At 44.7% G+C, this 23,197-nt stretch overlaps 1 protein-coding gene and 1 long non-coding RNA gene across 2 annotated transcripts in view; one reads left to right on the top strand and one right to left on the bottom strand.

Annotated features, from left to right (window-relative positions):
• The window catches only part of LOC143830038 (uncharacterized), a 110,698-nt gene extending 93,964 nt beyond the window's left edge, over positions 1–16,734 (top strand). Inside the window, exon 3 of the long non-coding RNA XR_013228327.1 lies at positions 16,668–16,734. This is a non-coding gene — a long non-coding RNA (uncharacterized LOC143830038). The remainder of the gene's footprint in view (positions 1–16,667) is intronic.
• Positions 16,588–21,430, bottom strand: LOC143830037 (alpha-1,3-mannosyl-glycoprotein 4-beta-N-acetylglucosaminyltransferase C-like). Its single transcript, XM_077321842.1, has 4 exons — positions 21,225–21,430; positions 20,210–20,390; positions 19,823–19,964; positions 16,588–17,901 (listed from the first exon to the last, which is right to left on the bottom strand). The coding sequence occupies exons 2-4, from the start codon at positions 20,366–20,368 to the stop codon at positions 16,763–16,765; spliced, it is 1,440 nt and encodes a 479-aa protein (XP_077177957.1). The 5' UTR covers positions 20,369–20,390; positions 21,225–21,430; the 3' UTR covers positions 16,588–16,762.
• Between the last annotated feature and the right edge of the window lie 1,767 nt (positions 21,431–23,197).

Below are 23,197 nucleotides of genomic sequence, written 5' to 3'. Positions count from 1 at the left end.
GGCCTTTTCCCCTCAGACCCATACTTTTTTTCCTGCCTCAAGAGGCACCATTTACTGCTGTCCATCCTGTCCCTTTAACTTGCAAGCCAGTGATCATCTCAGAGACATTTACAAAGAAAATAGTCTGTTAGGTTTATTCTGGTCTAATATATTTATCAACCTAAAGAAATTTGCTGCAGGCATGTTCACAGTCTTTGGCATCACATAAATCTATGAAAAAACCTTTTCCAAGATGAAAATTGTGAAATCGAAATGTAGGTCAAGGCTTACAGATGAACAGTTACATAACATTTTAAGAGTGTCTGTCACAAACCTGAACTTGGACATCAATCTGTTAACAAAACAAAATCTGTTAAAAAAATCACACTGGCTAGGTAAGCATGTGTTGCTAAATAAAAGGATTCCACAGTAAAATATTATTCCCAAATGGACTGCAGTAAAGTTAACATTCCTTCATTTACCTTTGAATGTTTGCTTTTGATCTAAAGAAGTTGTTGTTATGTGCGAAGTCGTGTCCGACCCATCGCGACCCCATGGACAATGATCCTCCAGGCCTTCCTGTCCTCCACCATTCCCCGGAGTCCATTTAAGTTTGCACCTACTGCTTCAGTGACTCCATCCAGCCACCTCATTCTCTGTCGTCCCCTTCTTCTTTTGCCCTCGATCGCTCCCAGCATTAGACTCTTCTCCAGGGAGTCCTTCCTTCTCATGAGGTGGCCAAAGTATTTGAGTTTCATCTTCAGGATCTGGCCTTCTAAAGAGCAGTCAGGGTTGATCTCCTGTAGGACTGACCGGTTTGTTCGCCTTCCAGTCCAAGGGACTCGCAAGAGTCTTCTCCAGCACCAGAATTCAAAAGCCTCAATTCTTTGATGCTCGGCCTTCCTTATGGTCCAACTTTCGCAGCCATACATTGCAACTGGGAATACCATAGCCTTGACTAAACGCACTTTTGTTGGCAGGGTGATGTCTCTGCTTTTTAGGATGCTGTCTAGATTTGCCATAGCTTTCCTCCCCAGGAGCAAGCGTCTTAATTTCTTTGCTGCAGTCCCCATCTGCAGTGATCTTGGAGCCCAGGAAAATAAAATCTGTCACTATCTCCATTTCTTCCCCATCTATTTGCCAGGAATTGAGAGGGCCGGATGCCATGATCTTTGTTTTCTTGATGTTGAGTTTCAAGCCAACTTTTGCACTCTCCTCCTTCACCCGCATCAACAGGCTCTTTAGTTCCTCTTCACTTTCTGCCATTAGGGTGGTATCATCTGCGTATCTGAGGTTGTTGATATTTCTCCCTGCAATCTTGATCTCAATTTGTGACTCCTCTAATCCCGCATTTCTCATGATGTGCTCTGCATACAAGTTAAATAGGCAAGGCGACAGTATACAGCCTTGCCGAACTCCTTTCTCAATTTTGAACCAGTCAGTGATCCCATGTTCAGTTCTCACTGTTGCTTCTTGACCTGCATATAAATTTCTCAAGAGACAAATAAGATGCTCTGGTATTCCCATCTCTTTAAGAACTTGCCACAATTTGTTGTGCTCCACACAATCAAAGGCTTTAGCATAGTCAATGAAGCAGAAGTAGACGTTCTTCTGGTACTCCCTAGCTTTCTCCATGATCCAGCGTATGTTGGCAATTTGATCTCTAGTTCCTCTGCCTCTTCGAAATCCTGCCTGTACTTCTGGAAGTTCTCGGTCCACATATTGCTGGAGCCTAGCTTGTAGGATTTTGAGCATAACTTTGCTAGCATGAGAAATGAGTGCAATGGTGCGGTAGTTTGAACATTCTTTGGCATTGCCCTTCTTTGGGATTGGAATGTAAACTGACCTTTTCCAATCCTGTGGCCATTGTTGAGTTTTCCAAATTTGCTGGCATATTGAGTGTAGCACTTTTACTGCATCATCCTTTAAGATTTTGAATAGTTCCACTGGAATGCTGTCACCACCACTAGCTTTATTATTGCTCAGACTTCCTAAGGCCCATTTGACTTCACATTCCAGGATGTCTGGCTCCAGGTCAGTAACTACCCCACTGTGGTTATCAGGGATGTTAAGCTCGCTCTTGTATAGTTGTTCTGTATAATTTTGCCACCTTTGTTTAATCTCTTCTGCTTCTGTGAGGTCCCTACCATTTTGGTCCCTTATCATACCCAACTTTGCATGAAACGTTCTCTTCATATCTCCAATTTTCTTGAAAAGATCTCTGGTCCTCCCCATTCTATTGTTTTCTTCTATTTGTTTGCACTGTTCATTTAAGAAGGCATTCTTATCTCTTCTAGCTTTTCTCTGGAATTCTGCATTCAGTTGGGTGTATCTTTCTCTTTCTCCCTTGCCTTTCACTTCCTTTCTCTCCTTAGCTATTTGTAAAGCTTCCTCAGACCGCCATTTTGATTTCTTGCATTTCTTTTTCTTTGGGATGGTTTTAGTTGCTACCTCTTGTACAATGTTGCGAACCTCCGTCCATAGTTCTTCAGGCACTCTGTCTATCAGATCTAATTCCTTAAATCTATTTGTCACCTCTACTGTGTATTCGTTGGGGATATGATTTAGTTCATACCTGAGTGGCCTAGTGCTTTTCCCTACTTTCTTCAACATAAAATCAGAATACATAGGAAACATTCAACATTTTTTTTAACACAACACAAATTTTTATCCAGAATTACATAACCTCCTTACAATTCCACCACTTATGATAAAAAGAGCCAACTTTTTCATAACACCTCCAGCATTTACCATTGTGCTGTTTAGACATTCTGCTTATCACTCTTGGCATTATGTGGCGCAGAGTGGTAAGGCAGCAGACATGCAGTCTGAAAGCTCTGCCCATGAGGCTGGGAGTTCAGTCCCAGCAGCCGGCTCAAGGTTGACTCAGCCTTCCATCCTTCCGAGGTTGGTGAAATGAGTACCCAGCTTGCTGGGGGGTAAACGGTAATGACTGGGGAAGGCACTGGCAAGGCCATCCTGTATTGAGTCTGCCATGAAAACGCTAGAGGGTGTCACCCCAAGGGTCAGACATAACCCAGTTCTTGCACAGGGGATACCTTTACCTTTACCTTACTGTCTATAAAACATTTTATAACAATTTTCCCTAAATATGACTCAATCGTATTTGTAGTGAAAATTTACCAGGTAACAACCAGAAACTCCTAACCATCTTCAATGATTAAGTACACTCAATCTAGGCAAGGAACAAGGCCATTGCCTTCTGAGCTACCTCCATCTGTAAACTGCTCCACAGGAGAGGTAAAAATAAAGCCGTAAGGGCTATGTGGGCAGAGAAAGGGGTGGGGTGAGTCTGGGATAAAAACTCGAGGGGGCCAATAGGGAGCCACAAAGCGGCTCCCAATTGGCCCCTCCGAGTGTCAGTGTGGGGCCAAGGGGCCAATCAGGAGCCATGCAGCACGTGGCTCCCGATTGGCCCCTTGGCCCCGCACTGACAGCCATGTCACCAATTGGAGGCCCCTTGGCCCCACACAGACCACAAGGCAGCCAATCGGAGACCTGCATTTCAAAGCTTTTGGGAGGTGCTTTGAGCCTCCCAAACTGCCGACCCACTCCTCTACCCCCAACGCTGACCGTTGCTGGAGTACGGTCTCTGCTGCCCAGCCACAAGGACAGCCAATGAAAATCACACTCCTGCCCAGGAATCGACATAACATGTATGGACCGAAGGCCGCAGGCCAACGGGCGCCGGGTGCTCTCGCCGGGTGCTCTCCACGGGTAGGGGGAAGAGGGCAGGAAATGACACCTCTATAGGCCAAGGGCCAACAGTTGAAAGGGAGGCCATTGGCCTGGAGGCCACCAATTTTGGAAAAGCCCTACAGCTGGGGCGACGGGGCTATGGGGAGGGGGAGCCATCCCTGGGAATCCAACTTCCCTTTGGGGCCTGCCATGGCTGACATCGCCAGCGAACTGCCCAAGGGGCAGAGAATGGCTGCAGCCGCCCTAGAGATTCTCACTGAGCTGGGGCAGGGGGGACAGCTCACCAACAGGGCAACTCACCACGATGCCTCGCAAACTTACTGCGGCCTCAGCCCCGTACGGCCTCCTGTACAGCTGCTGCCTAAGGACAACACACAAGCCTGTGGCCCGCTGCACCCCTCTTGCCATTGCTGACTGCTGTGATAAGCAAGGCCTCGCAGCCCTTGAGGGAGCAGCGCGCGCAGCGCAGAGCAGCACCCCGCAGGACTCTGGCAAGGGATCCTGACCCTGCCCTTTCCAAGGACTCAGCAGAAACTGGGGCCCCAGAAGGGACAGCAGCCTGGGGGTGATGGTGCCCAGAATGAGCATCAACTCCTGGAAGGCTTCAGCCTTCTGCTTTCCGCTGTCTGCGTCCAAGGCTCTAAGAGGTAGGAAAAGTTTTCAAAGTGTCCACCAGTTTGCTTGAAGGACGGGAGAACCTTTGATCAGCCAAGTTCTGCTGAGGAAAGCCTGGACAGCTGTCAGCACAAAAAACAGAAAGACATCCAACTGCAAGACACCCATGAAGTCCGGTATGCCTCCCCCCTCCCCCCAGTGTGCTGGCGACTACCTGCAAGATACAGATACTACCACAGATACAGAGAGTGTGCAGGAGAGGAGGGAATAGAGAGAGAATGGGACAGAGAAAGAGAGATCGAGGGAGAGGGACACAGAGAGAGGGAGAGAGAAAGAGAGAGGGGGGAAACAGAGGTAGAGGGACAGAGAGAGACAGCAAGAGGAACAGAGAGGGGTGGGAAAGAGAGAAACAGGAAGGAAGATAAAGGGGGGAGGGATGGAGCGAGACGGAGAGAGAAATTTGTGAGGAGGATCTCTGGGTGAATTGTGGCTGCTTCACAATGCAATATCAGGGCTCTGCCTGAACTCCCACAATTCCACAGGGCCTGCTCCTCCACCAGGCATTTGCTTGAGGCCGACCGACCCAACAACATCTACTCGTCCCCCCTCAGACACCCCCTCCAAGACCTGAAACAGCCTGACCCACCTGGGTTTTTTGTCTAAGTTGTCATTCTGTTTGAAGCCACTGTTCGACTATTGTTGATATGTTATTTATGTCTGCGTTATACATTTAGACTGTTCTACGTATTACCCCTGCAATGTTTTATGTGAACCGCCCTGAGCCGTATGAGAGGGTGGTATAAAAATCTAATAAATAAATAAATAAATAAATAAATAAATAAATAAATAGAGCGGGCAGGTGGGGGGGGAGAGAGAAACAGGAAGACAGGCAGAAAGAGAGGGAGAGAGAAAGAGATAAAGGGGGGGGGGAAGAGACATGGACAGACCGAGACATATTTTCATATTTAAATCCCCAGAGCTCCGGTGGGGGAGGGAGGGTGGATTAAGCCCACTGGGTTGCACTGTGCTGTCTTCTACAAGAGGCTAGTTCAGGGCACGCTAGGAATTGTCCAACAGAAGCAGCTCATTGAAAGATACAAACAGTAATCCACAGCCAGGGTGGAAGCAAAACTCATTTTTCCTAGAGGCTGAATACTTTGAACCAGAAGACTTCCTCCTTCCTTATGTACAATTGCTGGTGTGCAGACACCAAGCAGGGCAGGTAGCAGCCAGATCATCTGATCAGCTGGATAAATGGCACAGAAGAGAGATGTAATAGAACAGGTCTGGGAATGAGTCTGGACAGGAAGGGTGTATGAGACAGAAAGAGGGTGGACCGAGAACACTAAGGCAATGTATATGTTAGGCTTGTAAGACTGACAGTGTTGAGCAGGAAGGTATTAAGAGATAAGACAAGGCAGGTCGAGGCCATGAAGCGGCCTGACAGTCTCCAGTGGTTGCTAAGCATTCGGAGGAAAGCTGATAGAGAAAACTGAGAGGCCTGAGATGGCCAGTGTGGTTAGCAACATAGATTATCATAGTTCCATATAATTTTACTCCAGTAGTAAATTGAGCAGCTTATAGCAATCATAACAGCAGTAAAACCAGTCTATCTGCAGATGAGTTGGCAGTTTCTCCATACTGAGTGATGGATTTTGTAAGTTAAATTTGGTGAAGACCCCACCACCAATGGTGGATCAGCACTAAGCATGCCCAGGAAATGTAAACTATTAGGGGAAGAGATGGTTAAAAGGGCAGAGGGAAAAGGCTGGGCTGGTTGATGGAGGGATTCGCTATTACTTTAGCCCATTCCCACACCAGCTTGTTCCATCTAGTAGCAAACCTGATGGCCAAGTACCTATCCTACCATGTCAAAAGAAATTGTATTTAAAAACATGTGGGGACACCAAAAGCCATGAACACCCCTCGCCCATTGCCCTCAAAATGCTGACAAGAGCTGCATCTGGGGGAGGAAGGACCAAAAAAGGAGAACTGATAAGCGAGGACATGCAAATTGCTTCTTAAAAATTCCATGTGTTTTATTTGTTTGCCTGTAAATGTAACTGAGAGGCAGTTGGCCTCAAAGGAAAACATGTAGAAATGTGAAGATAGCTACAAACTCCATATATTGCATATAGGAAGAAAGCCCATATATTTATAGTGATAACTATGGGGAAACAGACATTAAGACTTCTCCATCAAGAGGAGCAGGTTGACAGGTTTTAATTCCTCCAGTTGTCAGCCATAAAGAGCCATGGAGCAACATGGCTGATGGGCTTTCAGAGATGCAGCCCTCCAAACTGGGATTGGTTGCAGACTGGAAGGATGATATACCCAACTGTCTGTTTGGAAAAGATGGGCGGAGACCCCGGGAGAAACTGTGAAACTACTCAGTCGCTCCTGTCATTTCAAGCCCCTTCTTCCCCAAAGCAGTGTGTGGGTTTGCTGTGAACAAAAGATCTAGAGAGGTAGACACTGGACCATGATGACTTTATAGCCAAAAGAGTTTGAGGTGGGGATAGGAGATGTATTAGGAATAGAGGGAAAGGGCTTCCAGATTCATTATACCCCACACCTGGCACATTCAGAATTACAAAGGGAGCAGAATGCCCAACAGCTTATACTGTCCTGGAATGGAGAAGGCTGACGTTAGGGCTGCGGGATGCATGCCAATTTCCATACTCACAAATTATCATAATCAGCACAGAAAAGAAGAGGTAAAAATACAGCTCTGAGGTGCCCTGCTCATGCTCAGAGCTTCCTGCTTACTTGAGCCAGCAAACCATCTTTAAATATGGTGCAGAAAAGGCACGTCGTGTCCATGTATGACTTGCACTACTATGATTGAGGCTGCCTAGAGGGAAAGGGGGCAAAGAGAGTCAATGGCATTGCCTGCTGGATGGTTTGAGATGGTGCAGCTATAGCTGCAATTAGCAACCCTTGTTGAACCACTATGGAGGCTTCTCCAGTCTAGCATTCTGACCCCTAGGAAGGTGGAGTTTTTCTTTCATCCTTGGGGAACTCATGCACATCATAGCTGCTCTGTTCTGTGCTGGACAAGTAGCAAGACAGGAGAGCCTCGAAAGGAAAAGAAACATCAGAAGGGAAATTAGGATACCATGTAAGGCTGAATGAATTATACTGTGCTGCAGATCATCATACGCATGAAGGGTATAAACATAGCAAATATTATATTCAAAGTGACACGCAACAGAAAGACAGGAGATGTTACAAGGAAACAATAGCTAATAAAAGAGAATCAATCCATTCAGAGTGGGTGAGGACCAATCCCAGGTGTTGATAAAAGGCAGGGTCAGATTAACATACAATTAGATTTAATCAAGTAATGTGCGTTATGAAACCTGATAAGCAGAACAAATTAACATCTGCAAAGGGTGGGTCAAGTGGAGCTATTAGCACCTGTAATGTGAGGAAACGGGGGAGAGACAGTGTTGATCCTCTTTCATGTTGGATGCTTCCTTTCAAGTTCTTTAACAGAAAAACAGTAACCTTTAGATGAACAACAGTATGTTGCTGAATACAGTGCTTTTTAATGTCATATATGTGTTTATTTATGCTTTTGTTATGAGGATGTGGATCTTGTCAGATCTGGGAAGCTAACTGGGGTTGGTACTTGGATGGGAGACCAATAAGGGAGGCCATGGCAAATCACCTGTGCTTAACGACCTGCCTTGGAAACCCTATGGGGTCAAAATAATTTGGCTGCAACTTGATGGCATGTTATATGCCCACACGTTCTTTTGTGTAGTTACTCCCCAGATTGCTAATATAGAGTACAGAAGGGCACGGTTAACGCATAAGTTACACTGGAGAATGAGCAAGCCTGAGGCAGTATAACTGATGTTAATAGGTCCTGAATGCTTTGAGTCTCCTGATTTTAGTTCCTTGGCCTTGCTGATAAGTGACATGCCATTCATACTTCCAAAAGGGCCTTTGGGATGGAACTGGTTAGTACTTCTAATAAAGTTTTGGGATTTAATTGCTCTTTTAGAGGGGGTGGGTAACCACTTAGCCTCCCAGAATTCCCTGTGTCCCCCCTCACACCACCTTTTTTGATATGGGGAATAAAGAGCCTCTTGTGGCACAGGGTGGTAAGGCAGCAGAAATGCTGCCTGAAGCTGTCTGCCCATGAGGCTGGGAGTTCAATCCCAGCAGCCGGCTCAAGGTTGACTCAGCCTTCCATCCTTCCGAGGTCGGTAAAATGAGTACCCAGCTTGCTGGGGGGTAAACGGTCATGACTGGGGAAGGCACTGGCAAACCACCCCGTATTGAGTCTGCCATGAAAAGCTAGAGGGCGTCACCCCAAGGGTCAGACATGACCCAGTGCTTGCACAGGGGAGACCTTTACCTTTTACCTTTAGGAGGAATAAATTTGGAATTCTTTTATTTTTCCTTTTGGAATGTTTCTTGACCTATTCTTACATTTTTATTAGATATCGCACTTATTTTGATAAGCAGGTACCCAGTAAAAATAGATATCATTTTGGTTTGGTTTGCTGTTAAATTGCAGCCAAGTTATTGTGTTGGAGGTGGCTTGCCATTGACTACCACTGTGTGGCATCCTAGACTTCTTTTGTGGTCTCCCATCCAAGTACTAACTAGAGCTGAACTGCTTAGCTTCTAAGATCTGACGAAATTAGGCAAGTCTGGACTATCCAGGCCAGGGAATCTATCTTTTATCTTAAAGTAAAAAAAAGTGAATGACAGCAGAAGGCTTCTATTCACAATTCATTGCAAAGTCAAGCACACCTATTGAAGTAAATGGGACATAAGTACACAGTCCTCTGTCCTGATTTGGATGGCCTAGGCTAGCTTGATCTCCTCAGATCTCAAAATCTAAGCAAGATTGGCTCTGGCTATTATTAGTACCAGGGTCATGCCAGGGAGGCAGGCAATCGCAGCTCTTGCTTTGAAAACCCTACTGGGCTCCCATCAGTCTCATTTGTAAAAATCTTTTTTTGAAGGCTTGGAATATCTTCTGAAAAAATAAACTTTGAGTCCAATAGCACATTAAGACCAACAAAGATTGATTCAAGATGTGAGCTTTCAAGTGCATGCACTCAATTCTTTTTGTCCTACTTCAGACCAACATGGCTACCCACTTGAATCTTTCTGGGCGGAAAATACTGATACCCATAAGGAAATGTATCCACTCTGGGGGAAAATAATATTGTTTGTGTGGGATGCATCAGGGTGGGCTGAAGCTCAGTGTCAGCCTGTCCTGAAGCTCCTCTTTGTTCCTTTCCCAAGCAGCAACACCATTTGTTTGGTGCCTCTCCCTGGGTTCCTGTTAATCTTATTTTACGAGACTTAGGGATGGGCGCCTTGCACTTGTTTTTGTAATGGTGAGAGACAAACATCATTGCGAGACTGAAGGCACAATAAGGCCATTAATCAGATCAGTTACAGGCTCTTGGAGAACCTGCCTGGGCTTTGAGCTATTTGAATAGTGAAGAGGCTACTTGAGCTGTCGTATCCTTCTTTCATGGTTGTTTTATTTTGTTTCATACCTATTTGTTCTTGAAAGCATAAAAGAGAATGATCAACTTGGGTTGCCTCGGGAAATCTGCTGCTCCTAGTTAGATTGCACATCGTGAAACTCTAACCCCTCCGTCAATAGCCATATGCAGAGCACTGCTGAGACAGTCCTCTAGCCAGGCTTTTTTTGGGCCATTCTTTGCAACTGGGAATTTCTCATTTCCCAAAGAGCTTGAATTTAACGGCTCATGTTGCTGTCTGCTAACTATTACATACTACCTTCATGTCAGCTTGATTGCTTTAGCTAGTTGGGCTTTGCTGTGGATAAAAATCAATCTCATCAGAAAAAAAATTATTCTGGAAGAAAATCCAGACAATCTTCTGAAGAAGCTGAATACTGTTTAAAACACTATATACTAGCATGTGAGTACCCAGCTTGCTGGGGGGTAAACGGTAATGCTGGGGAAGGCACTGGCAAACCACCCCGTATTGAGTCTGCCAAGAAAACGCTGGAGGGCGTCACCCTAAGGGTCAGACATGACCCAGTGCTTGCACAGGGGATACCTTTACCTTTATACTAGCATGTGTATAGTAGTAGTTCCAGGGGCCACTCGCAGCTGTGATTCCCATGCCTGAATCACATGTCGTGCGGCCACCTTGGCCCCTAGCCAACTTGTGCTCTCAATGACTTGCTGCCTGCATTGGCCAGCCTGGCAATTGACTGGCAACCCCCACAAGTCTTGATGCAACACATTTGTATATGCGGGCCCTCTTGTGTGGACCAGTTGCAGGCAAGGCCAGCAAGGAAAGAGTCACAAGTCAAAGCGAGGAATGCAGGGTCCTGGGTTGGCCGTGGAGGGTGGGAAGAAGGGAGGCAGGCAGAGGGGCAGGAGGGATGCTTGTCAGGGATGGCATGGCTGTCCGTCCAAGGATGCTCCCCTGAAGCTGACTTGGCCTAGGCATGTTAGCCTCCAGGGGGACCTAGAGAGTCATCTACAGACTACAGAGAGAGTCAGATATTCTAAATATACATAAAAGCACAACTTTCTTCAGAACAAACAAGGAAACAGTAGGGTGAAGTGGGTGGGCATGATAAATACAAAGGAAGTTAAAGAACCAGCTTGGTGTAGTGGTTAGGAGCGACAGCTTCTAATCCGGCGAGCCAAGTTTGATTCCCCACTCCTCCACATGCGGCCTGCTGGGTGACCTTGGGCTCGCCATGTCACTGATAAAGTTGCTCTGACTGAGCAGTAATATCAGGGCTCTCTCAGCCTCACCCACCTCACAGGGTGTCTAATGTGGGAAGAGGAAGGGAAAGCAATTGTAAGCTGCTTTGAGACTCCTTCAGGCAGTGAAAAGCGGGGTATAAAAACTCCTCCTCCTCCTCCTCCTCCTCCTCTTCTTCTTCTTCTTTAGGAAATGCCTCCTTCAGTCTTCTCAGTGTGAAAACTGCAGGCAAAGGGTTTTGAACCCACATACAAAATTATAAGTGCCATAGAGAATGGGAGGAAAGAAATAATAGGCCTTTTCCTGGCACAATCTGTTTAGGAAGCAGAAAAGACATCATTATCATTAAGTATACATAAAATGCATAAAATAGGTAAGTTGAACTGGCAAGCTGGCCTGTGCTAGAGAAAGCAGTTCCTGAACATGATAATCCCTGCTGAGAGAAAAAAGGAAACCCATCTTTTGCAATAATTACAAGTGTTTCGGAGCAGCTTCAAAACAAATGTTATTCCAGAAAAAAACCCACATTTCTTTACACTATATGGTACTCATGTGCCATTTTCCCCTACAAAAAAAGTTATCTTTGGATGCAAGAAATGGCATTTGTGGAGTAGCCCTGTATGAAGTGATCATGTTTGAGAACAGACCTGTATCTCGTGGGGGGGGGGGGGTTGTTGCAGACCTTCCATAAAATTATATCCAATATTCAAAAGGACTGGTTCAAAGTCCTCAAAGTGAAAATTCAATTTTGTGTTTGCTTTGTATTGTGTGTATTGTATTAAAGCGGCCCTTATATATCTGCCTGCTGCACCCAGTGGGACTACCTGTTCCAGATAAGGCATATGCAAGTAAGGCCAAACATTATACACATTATATTTATATGGAAGTGTTAGGAAGAACCTGAGATCCACATGGATCAGTTAAGCATAATGTATAAAATTGTGCACATACTTTTGACAATGTGCTGAATGTTTTAAAGCCTCTGGATATAGCCCTGCTCACACGAGGAGGCATTGCGATGTTTAGAAAGTCCCCCCATTGGTCAGGGAGAAGTCTCTCTGCAGCTTTAAAGGGCAGTGTGGAGAGGAAGAAGCCAACTTGCGGGCTCCTTAACCCCCATCAGCCAGCTGCTTCCTCGGCCTCCTGCAATCTGATGAAATTCCATTGACAACTACTATTGGGTACAGTTTTCTGATCAGTTCCCTATCCACCTAACCCACCCAAAATCCAGCCTGCAGTCCTCCAGTTTAACCACTGCAGCATCATAGGGAACTGTGTCAAAAGCCCTGCTAAAATCCAGGTAAACAATATCAAATAGTTGTGCCTCAGAATCCCTTCACTTGCTGGAGGAGACAGATTGTACTGATTGTAATCTGTGACTTCTTCAGGCAGTAAAAAGTTCCAAGACAGATTGTACCCTTATTTTGGCACTTGCATGCCTGATTCTGGGATCTACTTCCTCAATGAAGGGTTCATAGGAACTGGCCACCAAGTTGGATCTGGTCAACAGGAAATCTGGTATGTTTGAAACAAGGGCTAGGATTCCCTGGAGAGAAATGAGGAAGGAAGACAACGCCTAAGTGAGGCAGTTGAAAAGCCATTGTCTACATGTTGTCGAATCAGGCATTGATTCAGAATCCCCATTAGCATTCCTGTGTTTTTTCTTCCTTTTCCATCAGTGCTGGAAAATACCTTTGAAGATGGATCATTTCATAAAATGCTGAACACAGTGTTTCCAGAGCCTCTGGCATTCAGCAAGAAATGCTTGTAATCAATCCCTTCCGTCATTGCATTAAAAGATACATTTTCAAAGCATTCTGAGCACATTACTGGTACAAACAAATCCTCTCCACAAATAAGAGGATATAGGTGTGCAGCAAAGATCTATGTGCTTTGCCCTGGGGAGGGCAAACATTCCCCTATGGCTTGGAATAGCATGAAATTGAGCCCAGCATTCTCCTGCAGCCCTGAACCCCATTAAAATGCTGCCCAAGAAGAACATTGGTCATGTGCTTTATGCGCAGGCTAGTGTATGGCTTTGCTGAATGAGCAATGGGTGGCTTTTGTTGGCAGGCCATGTTGGAAAAAGGGTCTTGACCACACAAATCCATATTGCTACTCCAAAATGGCTTCCCCATTGGGCTAATTCCCTGCGATTTCTGTAAAAGATCAATTGAATCTTCTTTTCCCAAAGTTCCAAGAAGCAATATCTATTGTAAAAAAAGCTTTGAAACAAATTGTTTGTAGGAAAGGACTGCGGGAACATCTTGATTCTCTAGGTCTACGTCTTCCACCCAGGTCTTCAGAAGGAGATTTGGATATCGGTGGGCTTGGTTAGGAGAAGAACATATCCCTGCTTCTTGTCCAATGTTTTAACTGTTCTCTTAATGCTTTAGCTCTGGTTTTAATTGTTTAATTCTGTGTTTTTGTTGGTCTTAACCGTCTTGAAATGTGATATTATTAGGCCCCTTTGAAAGCAGGAAGGTGGGGCACGTAGCCATTAATGAAAACCTGCTTCTGAGGCTCCCATGAAATCAGGCTGGCTGTTGTAGGAATCAGAATAGTGGACCCGCTCTCTGTGAAAGCAAGAGCCAAGGAAATATGAGTTAGGCCACTCGTCTCCCTAGATTAGGGTTACCTACTCTGGCAGCAGTGCTCTGAGGCTTCCTACAAAAGCTTTTCATTTTGCTTGCTTTTTGATCCTTCTAATTGGGGTTCAAGCCTCCTTCACACTTGCCGGTGTCACTGAGACCATTTATGCACTGGGAACTTCAGTGCCCCAACTCCTGTGCAGGAGCACAAATTGGGAGCGGATAAGGTGCACCAGGCCAAATGCTACCCCAGGTGGGTGCAGGAAGAGGTGGGGCAACCAGCCATGACTAAAACTCCAGCCTGCAGCCTGGCATGAAACCTCCAGTGCATAAACGGTCTTTGTGAAGAGAAGCCATCTTCGGAAAATATTCCCCTTCTTTCCTGGCAAGAAGGCCACAGGTAACAACCACAATTCACTGCTGAAGAGAGAGCCAAGGACGTGCTGTAATTGCAATGCTGTGCTGTTTTAAAAAGATTCCAGTTGTTGGTTCTGATTAAAGGGTGCAAGCGTGAATTGTGTATTGCCCTTGTTATCTGTATTGATGGAAATCTCTATATTGCATAGGTCATGTGTCAAAATGTATTTTAAAGCTTACATAATACATCGAGCGTAAACAATAGTCTCTTCATTCAAGCCAACTTGTACATAATCACTTTGCCCTCATCCTGATGTTTTATTTTCTATTATTGGTAATAGCTGTGAATTGCACATCACAAATACATTATCCCAAAATGCAGTTATTAGAGCTGCAGGAAAACAGGTCAGTCTGGGAGTCAAGTGATGCAGAATTGCTGCCCTCTAGTGGACTGCGGAAAAAGCAGAAATGACAAAATCGTCAAAACTGCAAGAACTCCTGAGGTGTACAAGATGTATTCCATTCCTTACTCACCATTCCCTTCCCAGCATACTGCACCATCCAGGTCACCAGTCAAGTGGATTCAGTGCCAGTGCAGCAACCAGAGAGGGCAATCTGATAATTTCCCAAGCATGTTTAGTTTGTTGAAATTGGACATGAGGTCCTACAGTCCTATGGTCTGATTGTTTCTTACTTCGGATTATTTGAATAGGGGTTTTCATTTTTTCATTTATTCACTACATTTTCTGCAGCTTTCGTGTCTGATGCCTCACAAGGGGATGAATGCTGCAGTTTCCCAGTCTGGCCCTGATAAGACCCAAATCTATAGATCTAGTTCCTCCTGTTGTTGTCAGCCATTCAGTCATTTCCAACTCTTGGTGATCCCATGGCAGAGCTGTCACCAAAATCCCCAATCCTGTGCTGCCTCCCCCAGCTGTGTAATGTTCTGGCCATTGTCCATTTTGATTGTATTTAACCACTGTGTTCTTTGTCAGCCTGGTTTCCTATTTCCACTGACCCATCCTAGCATAATTGCTTTCTCCATTGCATGATATGGCCAAAGTAAGTGAGTCAGAGTTTTGTGATTTTGCCTACCAGTCATACATATCAGACTTTATGTGCTTGTTTGTGACTTTTGCCATCCATGGAACCCACAGAAGCCTTCTCCAACACCAGAGTCCAAACAAATTGATTCTTCTCTTGTCTGATTTTTTCATCATCCATATCGGAAGTATGATAGATCTAACTAAACTACAGTTGGTAGTCAAGCTTCTGTCTTTGCTTTTCCACATTCAGTTTAAATTTGTAATTGATGAGTGACCCAGAACAATTCAATATTTTATTTCCATAGTGCAACCACCATTCACATCAATTTATTGTCCAAGAAAAATGAATTCTTGAACGCATTTGATTTCTTCACCACCAATTGTTGTTGTGGCATGTCTGTTTTTTTTGCAGTGGTCATTATTTTTGTCCAGATTTCTTTCATACTTCATTTACCTTTGAAATCAGGTGTTCTAGGCCATCCATAGTTTCTGGCTAGAAGGTAGTGACAGCAGCATACCAAAAAATATGTATATTCCTTTCACCAATCTTAATTCCAGTGTCTGAGTCTTTGAGTTAAATCTCTCTCATAATGATCTCAGCATACAAGTTAAACTTGAAGGGGGAAAGAATAAAACCTAGGTTGTGCTCCTTTATTTTGAACCACTCAGTGTCACCACTAGTGTACATACAGTGGTTTCCTGGTTTGAGTAGAGCTATTGCATCAGTTTGATCAAATGCACTGGGACCCTCACATTTGCAGGGCTTCCCACAATTTGTTGTGATCCACACAATCAACAGCTTTCTTGTAGTCGATAGATGTAGACATCCTTCTGATATTCCTGTGACTTTTCCAAAATCCAGCACAGGTTTGCCATGTTAGCCATGCACACCTGATCATGCCGTTCCCAAGCTCAGGTAAATGGGGAAGGTGAACGAAAGACCTGGCAACCTACCTTGTTTAAAAAATTGCCAATAAAATCATATGGTACAGTACAAGTCAGCCAAGTTGCTACATCAGGTGGGGGATTCTCCAGAATTACAGCTCACCTCCAGGTAGCATAGAAGAAGTAGTCAAGGAAGAGTTGGTTCTTACATGCCACTTTTCTCTACCAGAAGGAGTCTCAAAGCGGCTTACAGTCACCTTCCCTTTCCTCTCCCCACAACAGACACCCTGTGAGGTGGGTGAGGCTGAGAGAGACCTGATATTACTGCTCAGTCAGAACAGCCTTATCAGTGCTGTGGCAAGCCCAAGGTTGCCCAGTTGGCTGCTTGTGCGGGAGTGGGGAATCAGGTAATCAGATTAGAAGTTGGTGCTCCTAACCACTACCCCAACCGCTACACAAGTTCCCCTGGAAAAAATGGATGCTTAGAAGGTGGACAGTACAGCTTACATTCCACTGAAGTCTCTCTCTCCCCAAACCCCTCCCACTCCAGGCTCCACCCCCAAAGCCTCCAGGTTTTTCCCAACCCAGAGCTGGCAATCCTACCTGTTAACCAGGTTATGTATCTATGATTTCTTAATGTGTAAAAAGCACTCAGAAGCATAACTGCATGATTTTTAAAAGGTTGATTTATTGCTTTGTTATCCATGTTTTTCATTAAGGAGAAACTTGACTTCTTTATTTGTTACAGGAAACAAAGAGCAGAGATGTAGACATAGGCATCAATCTTTACTTTTGCTTTTTGGAACATCAAACTGGTGAGTGCCGTAAAACAGAAAGGGAACATTAATCATTCTTCACCCAAATATTAATTCTCCTTATTTGTAGCCATTGTTTTTGTGGAGCTGTGGCTTGTATTCGAAGGCAATCTATATCATCCATGCTATTGATATCTTTCATTTCAAAGAGCCCATTGCTAAAATCCCCAATTCGGTCAAAAAGCAAACACGTTACACCATCATGGGTATGGATTTTAAGTCTACCAGTTTCTACGTAACCATAATGGAGAATGTCCTGGTTATATTCAGCTGACCCTGTGCAAATCTTAATCTTTTGAGGAATGATTGGGGTTGCAAAAACAATGGTGAAGAAACTATGTGACGTAATGTTCTTACCCCAAAAAAGCCCTTTTGCGGGAGGGCACACTTTCTCTGGTAAGTAATCGGCAAACACCGGTATGTTTGTGAAACATGAAGCAGCAGGGAAATCTCCAAAATCTTCACTATCTTCTTGAAACTCTGAGTCTTGCAACAGGACTTCCATATTATGAAATGAAGAAACCCTGCCTACGTGCTGGAAGAGAGAAGGCCTAAAGATTATAAGATCTTTTTGATTCTGGGATTGATGGAAAAGCTTAACAAGCCAGTGGCCAGGCATCTGATCATAGAACATCAAGAGGAACCGGGCCAGTTTAATAAGGTCTGAACTATGATAAAGCTTTCCTATGTGGCCCAGGCTTGAAAAGGCTACAGTGGTCCAAGATTTCACCTCACTTTGGACATAATTTTGTATAGCCGACACAAAATTGTTGGCACAGACAACATCATCTTCCAGCATCAAATAATACTGAGAGAGATTGGCACAAAAGTTAAGTAAATAAGCGTAGTCCACATTTTGTTTGGATCGATACTGAGCTTTTTCCTGAATATCAAAGAAAATTTCTTTCATGTAGCTTAAAGATGGGTAACTAGTTAAAGAGCTTTCAATAGCAAGGAGTCGCCCTTCATTCACATGCTCACCAAACTGAGCCTCAATTTCCTTGGCACTTTGCTCATTTAATTTAGAATCATTATTGGCTAGGTATATAACGACTGTTATCAGGCTTAGTCCTTCTGGCCTGCTGTTTCTGAAAATGGACTCCAGGGTCTTCAGCAAATAATGCTCACTCTCTCTGTAGACAGCAGAGATCCCAATGGTCAAGAATTCTAGAAGAGGCAAAAGAAAAAGTTAGTTGCGCATGACATCTACAACATACCACATGACCAAAAGTCCTTCAAATGCAGTATTTCAGTCATTATCAGGATGAAAGAGAATGACTAGACTAGTCATGAGTTTGTAGGAAAGGTAACACTCAAGACAGAGACTTCTACTTCAGATCTTCTTTGTTATACACCACCAGCTCTCAGGGATGGTCTTATGATCAGCTCCATGCTGGTCTGGTGCAAGCCCTTCTTTCCAAGAGACCGCAGTGGTAGCAAAGGCTGCCTGAACCCCATGCGGAGCTGGCCCCATGCCTGCTGCTTACAGTGCAGAGCTTCAAGCTCGTGGTTGTCTTGTGAGAGGCCACCAGCCTGACAGCTTGCAGGTATGAAGAGACCTTGGAAGGGCTAGATGGCATGTGATACTGGGAGGCTCCAAATCCGGAGCACCCAAGCATGAGTTTCCTCTGAAAACTACAAGGGACTCTGATTTGGACTGGGACTAGGTGGGAGAGGGAAGGGTCATTAGTTCTCATAAGTGCTGCTTTCCCAACTTGAAATGGTCCTGGGAAGCAAGCTTCCACTAGAGCAACTTGAATATTCTAGACAGTTTTTTGTGTAAATCTTCACAAAGGCAGGTGTTCATAGGTGGTGTCGTCCACTGCCCCCTGCCTGCAGTGTTCTGCAAAACCTCCCACACAATGGGAGAAGGTTGCAATAAGGAGAGGGAATGGGGGGGCGGAGGGCTTACTCTCACTCCCACTCTTGTGTTAAGGGGCAAGCTCTTCTCCATGGTTTCCAACTGATGCCATTTCCCCTGTGTTTTATGTTTAGGCTCACCAGCACTGCCTTGGCAAATGCCAGGAGATTTTAAGGGCAGTGTCTGGGAGGTCAGAGTTTGGGGAAGACACAGCATCACTTTTTTGGGACACTCTATGAATTTCCTTTAATCTGTATAGTAAAAACCACAGAGGAAGGGGGAGCCTTCTAGAGCATTGCTCCTTGAGCATTTCTCAAGGGTGGGGGATTTGGCCTGAGACCAGAGTTTACCGACTACAGAAAGGAAATGGCAGGCCTACCTTTATGGCATACATTTCAGCAGTTTGGTGTAGTGGTTAGGAGTGCAGACTTCTAATCTGGGTTCGATTCTGCACTCCCCCACATGCAGCTAGCTGGGTGACCTTGGGCTTGCCACGGCACTGATAAAGCTGTTCTGACAGAGCAGTGATATCAGGGCTCTCTCAGCCTCACCCACCCCACAGGGTCTCTGTGGAGGGAGAGGAATGGGAAGGCAATTGTAAGCCGCTTTGAGCCTCCTTCGGGTAGAGAAAAGCGGCATATAAGAACCAACTCTTCTTCTTCTTCTTCTTCTATCATAAGCTGTGTAATAAGTCCTTTTGAACTATTTAGGACTCAATTAGACCCTTTATGCATGGCGGCAGCTACTACAGCAGGGTAAGCAGTAGCGGCCAGGGGAGTGGGGGGGCCAGGCCCCCTCCACACACTTTGGCGGGGGCAGGGGGACGCCTCTAGGTTGGGGCCGGGTGCTGGCAGTTATACACAGGGCCGGCCAGCCCCTGCAGGCTCCTGCAGCATCCAGGAAGCTGCGGAAGTTCCCACGTTTCTATAACATGGGCCTTCCGTGGCCCTGGGCTGGACCATGCCTGCGCTGGTGGCGGGCGTTTGCATAACTGGGGATTTTCCACAATGCCCTGCCATTGCTAGCGTGGGCATTCTGGCCCGTGCATAATGGGTCTGGGAAAGCAATCACTCAAAACATAAAGCATACAGTAAACTGTGTCAAGTGAAGGGCATTTCACATTAAGGAGATTCTTAGGTGGCTTCCAGCATAGCTGTTGAATCAGTTGCTCTTTCATTTAAATTCTTTTGTTTCCCATACATGTTGCTGTCATCAGCAAAGACTTACTTCTTTTAATTGGAGGAGATCCCAAGAGATATTTATATGGAATCGGTAAAGGTCCCAGCACGTTTGCTATAACAGTGAAATTTTGATTTTGTGGCATCTTCCATATAATATTTTCTAGGTTGATGCTCTTTTCTTCTGTATCCTTGAACACAAAATAGTATTATTTTTATTATTACCTGCATGTGCCCTATCCTATAACTTTTTGTCATTTTCTGCATTTGGCAACATTTAAATTGCCCTTCCCCTAGACATTCCTCAGTAAACCAAAAACAACCCCCCAAATCCTGCTGTGCACATTGCATTTGTTTTGTTTTGAACATTTAATATACTTGTAGCTAAATATAGTTTCTGTGAAATAGAGATGTGGGGGAACCTGGAGTTATTCACCTGTAATTCAGTTTTTTCTGCACCTGGACATTGGCATTGCCTTTTGCTTTCCTTCCAGATAATAACCAGAAGTATAGTAAGCAGTGCTAGAAGAAAACACAATCTAGAGAAAGTTCTCCAGTAACAAACCGAAGGCATCTTGAACTTTCTAGTTGTCATGGTAGTTTTTCATTCTGGACCCCTTCAAATGGGAGAAAATAGATGTTATTATTCTGATAAAACATAAAAGAAGATAACTGTATTTCCACATTTGACCGTATGTTGTGGTACTCTTTCTGTTTGCCACTAGAATCTGTGGAGAACAGTGACAACCAGCCCTTTCTAACAGCAATGGCTGGATACAGATGATCAGCTCCATTTCCATGGCAAAAACATAGATGTGCACCTAGCAGATATGGAGGATGCTTACAGGCTCGGATCTCCTTTTCAGGATCAGGGCAATCGTTTTCTGTGGGATCCCCCCCCCCCCAATAATACAATTAGTCTGGCTGCTTCTTCATATGGAAGAAGCTATGATGTGGAGATCAGGGAGGGGTGCTGATTTTACAGATGAAGGTTCCGTGGCTTTTTGAGATTGGCTTTTTGATTAACATTGTTTGTCATTCCACGCTGGTGTCAGATAATGGTTGTTTGCCTGCAGTCTAGTGCTGCCGCCTAAGCACTCTAGTACGGATATAAATACAATAAATAAATAAATAATTAATAGATAAATATCCAAAGCAATTGGAAGAGTCTATGAAAAGGCCCTGAGTTCTTCTTTCAGTAGAAAGCCAGCAATGAAAACTGCAGAACTCGCACCAGTCATATTGTCACATTTGTCAACAGTGCGATGGAACAGAAATGCCCACGAAAGGTAAGATTACAGGAAACGTAGACTGCACCAATCAGGTCTATTATATGACCTACCAGGGATCGAGGGATATGACTTGTTCGTCCAGAGCACACATACCCCCCCCTCATGCTTTTTATACATGTCAATATTGTTTATGAAGGGAATGGTTACAACAGCACTTACTGAATCTTTTGGGGTTTTAGGTTACTCTTCAGCTCAACTGGACAGTCCTCTAATGACAATTCAACCAGAACATAAAGGTGCCGGCTTTTGGAACAGCTGCCGTGGAATAATTAGGGTCTTTTCCTGGAGACCCCAACTGCCCTCCTGCTATCCCTCCTCTCTCAGCCTGGATGCTCCCACCAACTGCCATGGAATTTGCTAACAAGACTAGAATCTTCGCTCAGGTTTCTCTTCCAAGGCTTGCTGTTTGGTGTGCTGTGCCATGTAGAGTGGTGGTTAATCCAATAAACGAATATGATCTTGAATAGGCATTTTTAGGGTTCTCTGAGCATTTGCTCTAAAATCACATTATTAAAAAAAACACATTTCATTTTTTAAACTGCCCCTCTTTCTGTACAGATGACTGCGTAATAAAATTAGAGTTACCAACCCAAAGTTAGGAAATTCCTGGAGATTTTGGGGTGGAGCCAGGGGAGGGCAGTGTTGGAGGAGAGGAAGAGCCTCAGCAGGGTACAATCCCAGACCCTCCAAAGCAGCCATTTTCTCCCGAAAAAACGATCTCTGTATTTGTATTGGAACTGATCTCACACCAGGAGAGCCCATGTGGAAGCTGGCAAACCTAAACAATACCAATAATGTTTAGGTAAAGGTAAAGGTATCCCCTGTGCAAGCACCGAGTCATGTCTGACCCTTGGGGTGACGCCCTCCAGCGTATTCATGGCAGACTCAGTACGAGGTGGTTTGCCAGTGCCTTCCCCAGTCATTACCGTTTACCCCCCAGCAAGCTGGGTACTCATTTTACCGACCTCGGAAGGATGGAAGGCTGAGTCAACCTTGAGCCGGCTGCTGGGATTGAACTCCCAGCCTCATGGGCAAAGCTTTCAGACGGCTGCCTTACCACTCTGCGCCACAAGAGGCTGTCAATAATGTTTACCAAACAGTTAAAGAAAGTAAGGTCAAGCAAGCCTTCTTTCTGGCTGATCTTCTGCCCAACCCCAGGCCTGACCCTCAGGCCAAGAGCCAAAGAGACACAGCTTCTGGGCACACCCTGGCCATAACCGTGTGCAGAGAGGATAACCTCCTCTGTGAGATGTTATTCAGCTGCTGCAAAGTAGCAGGCTATCTCTTCTTCCAGAGATAACATTTGTGTATCTAACTGTGATAACCAACTAACCCATAGTAGTTATCTTTTACTGCTACTTTGTTATTTTGCATAAAGCTGCTTCACACTGACTTCAATAGTTCTTCAGCATCTCACGTAGAGAAATATCTTTCCTAGCATTTGCTATCTATACCTGGAGGTTCCAGGGGCTGAACCTGGGACCAAAGCCACTACCTTTAATAATCACATTAAACTCTCTAACTCGTTTGCTTTGAATCAAGCCGTTCCCTTGCTAGATGGACCAGTTATTGAAAGTATTTCTTGGCAATCTCTCCACTCAAAATGGTTGGGAGCAAATACCATGGAAAACAAAACATCTAAAAACTAAACAATTATAAGAAGAGCAGTAAAAAAAACAGTATTTAAAGGCAGCAGTAAAACACACACACAACAAAAAACGAAAACAGGATAAAGACCATTTCAAATGCCTAGACAAATAAATTCTTTTTTTATTTCATCTCGTGGCTTGTGCTTAACAATCTAGACACCAGGAGAGCGGCTGTAGGAAGATCATTCCATAATGGGGGCACAGGCACACAAAGGGGCCTATTTTCAGTTGGTGCCACCTGCGGTACCCAAGAAAGTGGAGGAATATGAATTACATGAAATCTGTAAGATATGAAGCAGCATTTAGCCTTCCCAGCTTAACTTTACAGGGCAAAATAATACTAAACAGTAGGTTAGTAAGTTTACTAAGCCTACATTTTTCATAAGCCTGTTCATAGCAATCTCTATGCATATAGTATAAAACTACCTTCACTGGATCAATTCCTAAAAAGACAGGACGTTTCTTTTGATTTAAAAAGTGGAA

The sequence above is a fragment of the Paroedura picta genome, chromosome 2 (genome assembly GCF_049243985.1).
Source record: "Paroedura picta isolate Pp20150507F chromosome 2, Ppicta_v3.0, whole genome shotgun sequence".
NCBI classification, from domain to species: Eukaryota; Metazoa; Chordata; class Lepidosauria; order Squamata; family Gekkonidae; genus Paroedura; species Paroedura picta.
Note: the sequence above shows the minus strand (reverse complement) of the source record. Positions and strands in the feature narration are given on the sequence as shown.

What these genes read in the sequence shown, in the direction of transcription:
- LOC143830037 (XM_077321842.1), bottom strand. Translation starts at nt 20,368, where the DNA reads ATGACAACTAGAAAGTTCAAGATGCCTTCGGTTTGTTACTGGAGAACT. An exon ending in CAGAAAAAACTGAATTACAG is followed by an intron (nt 19,965 to 20,209) that starts GTGAATAACTCC and finishes TTTGTGTTCAAG; the next exon opens with GATACAGAAGAAAAGAGCAT. An exon ending in ATCTCCTCCAATTAAAAGAA is followed by an intron (nt 17,902 to 19,822) that starts GTAAGTCTTTGC and finishes TGCCTCTTCTAG; the next exon opens with AATTCTTGACCATTGGGATC.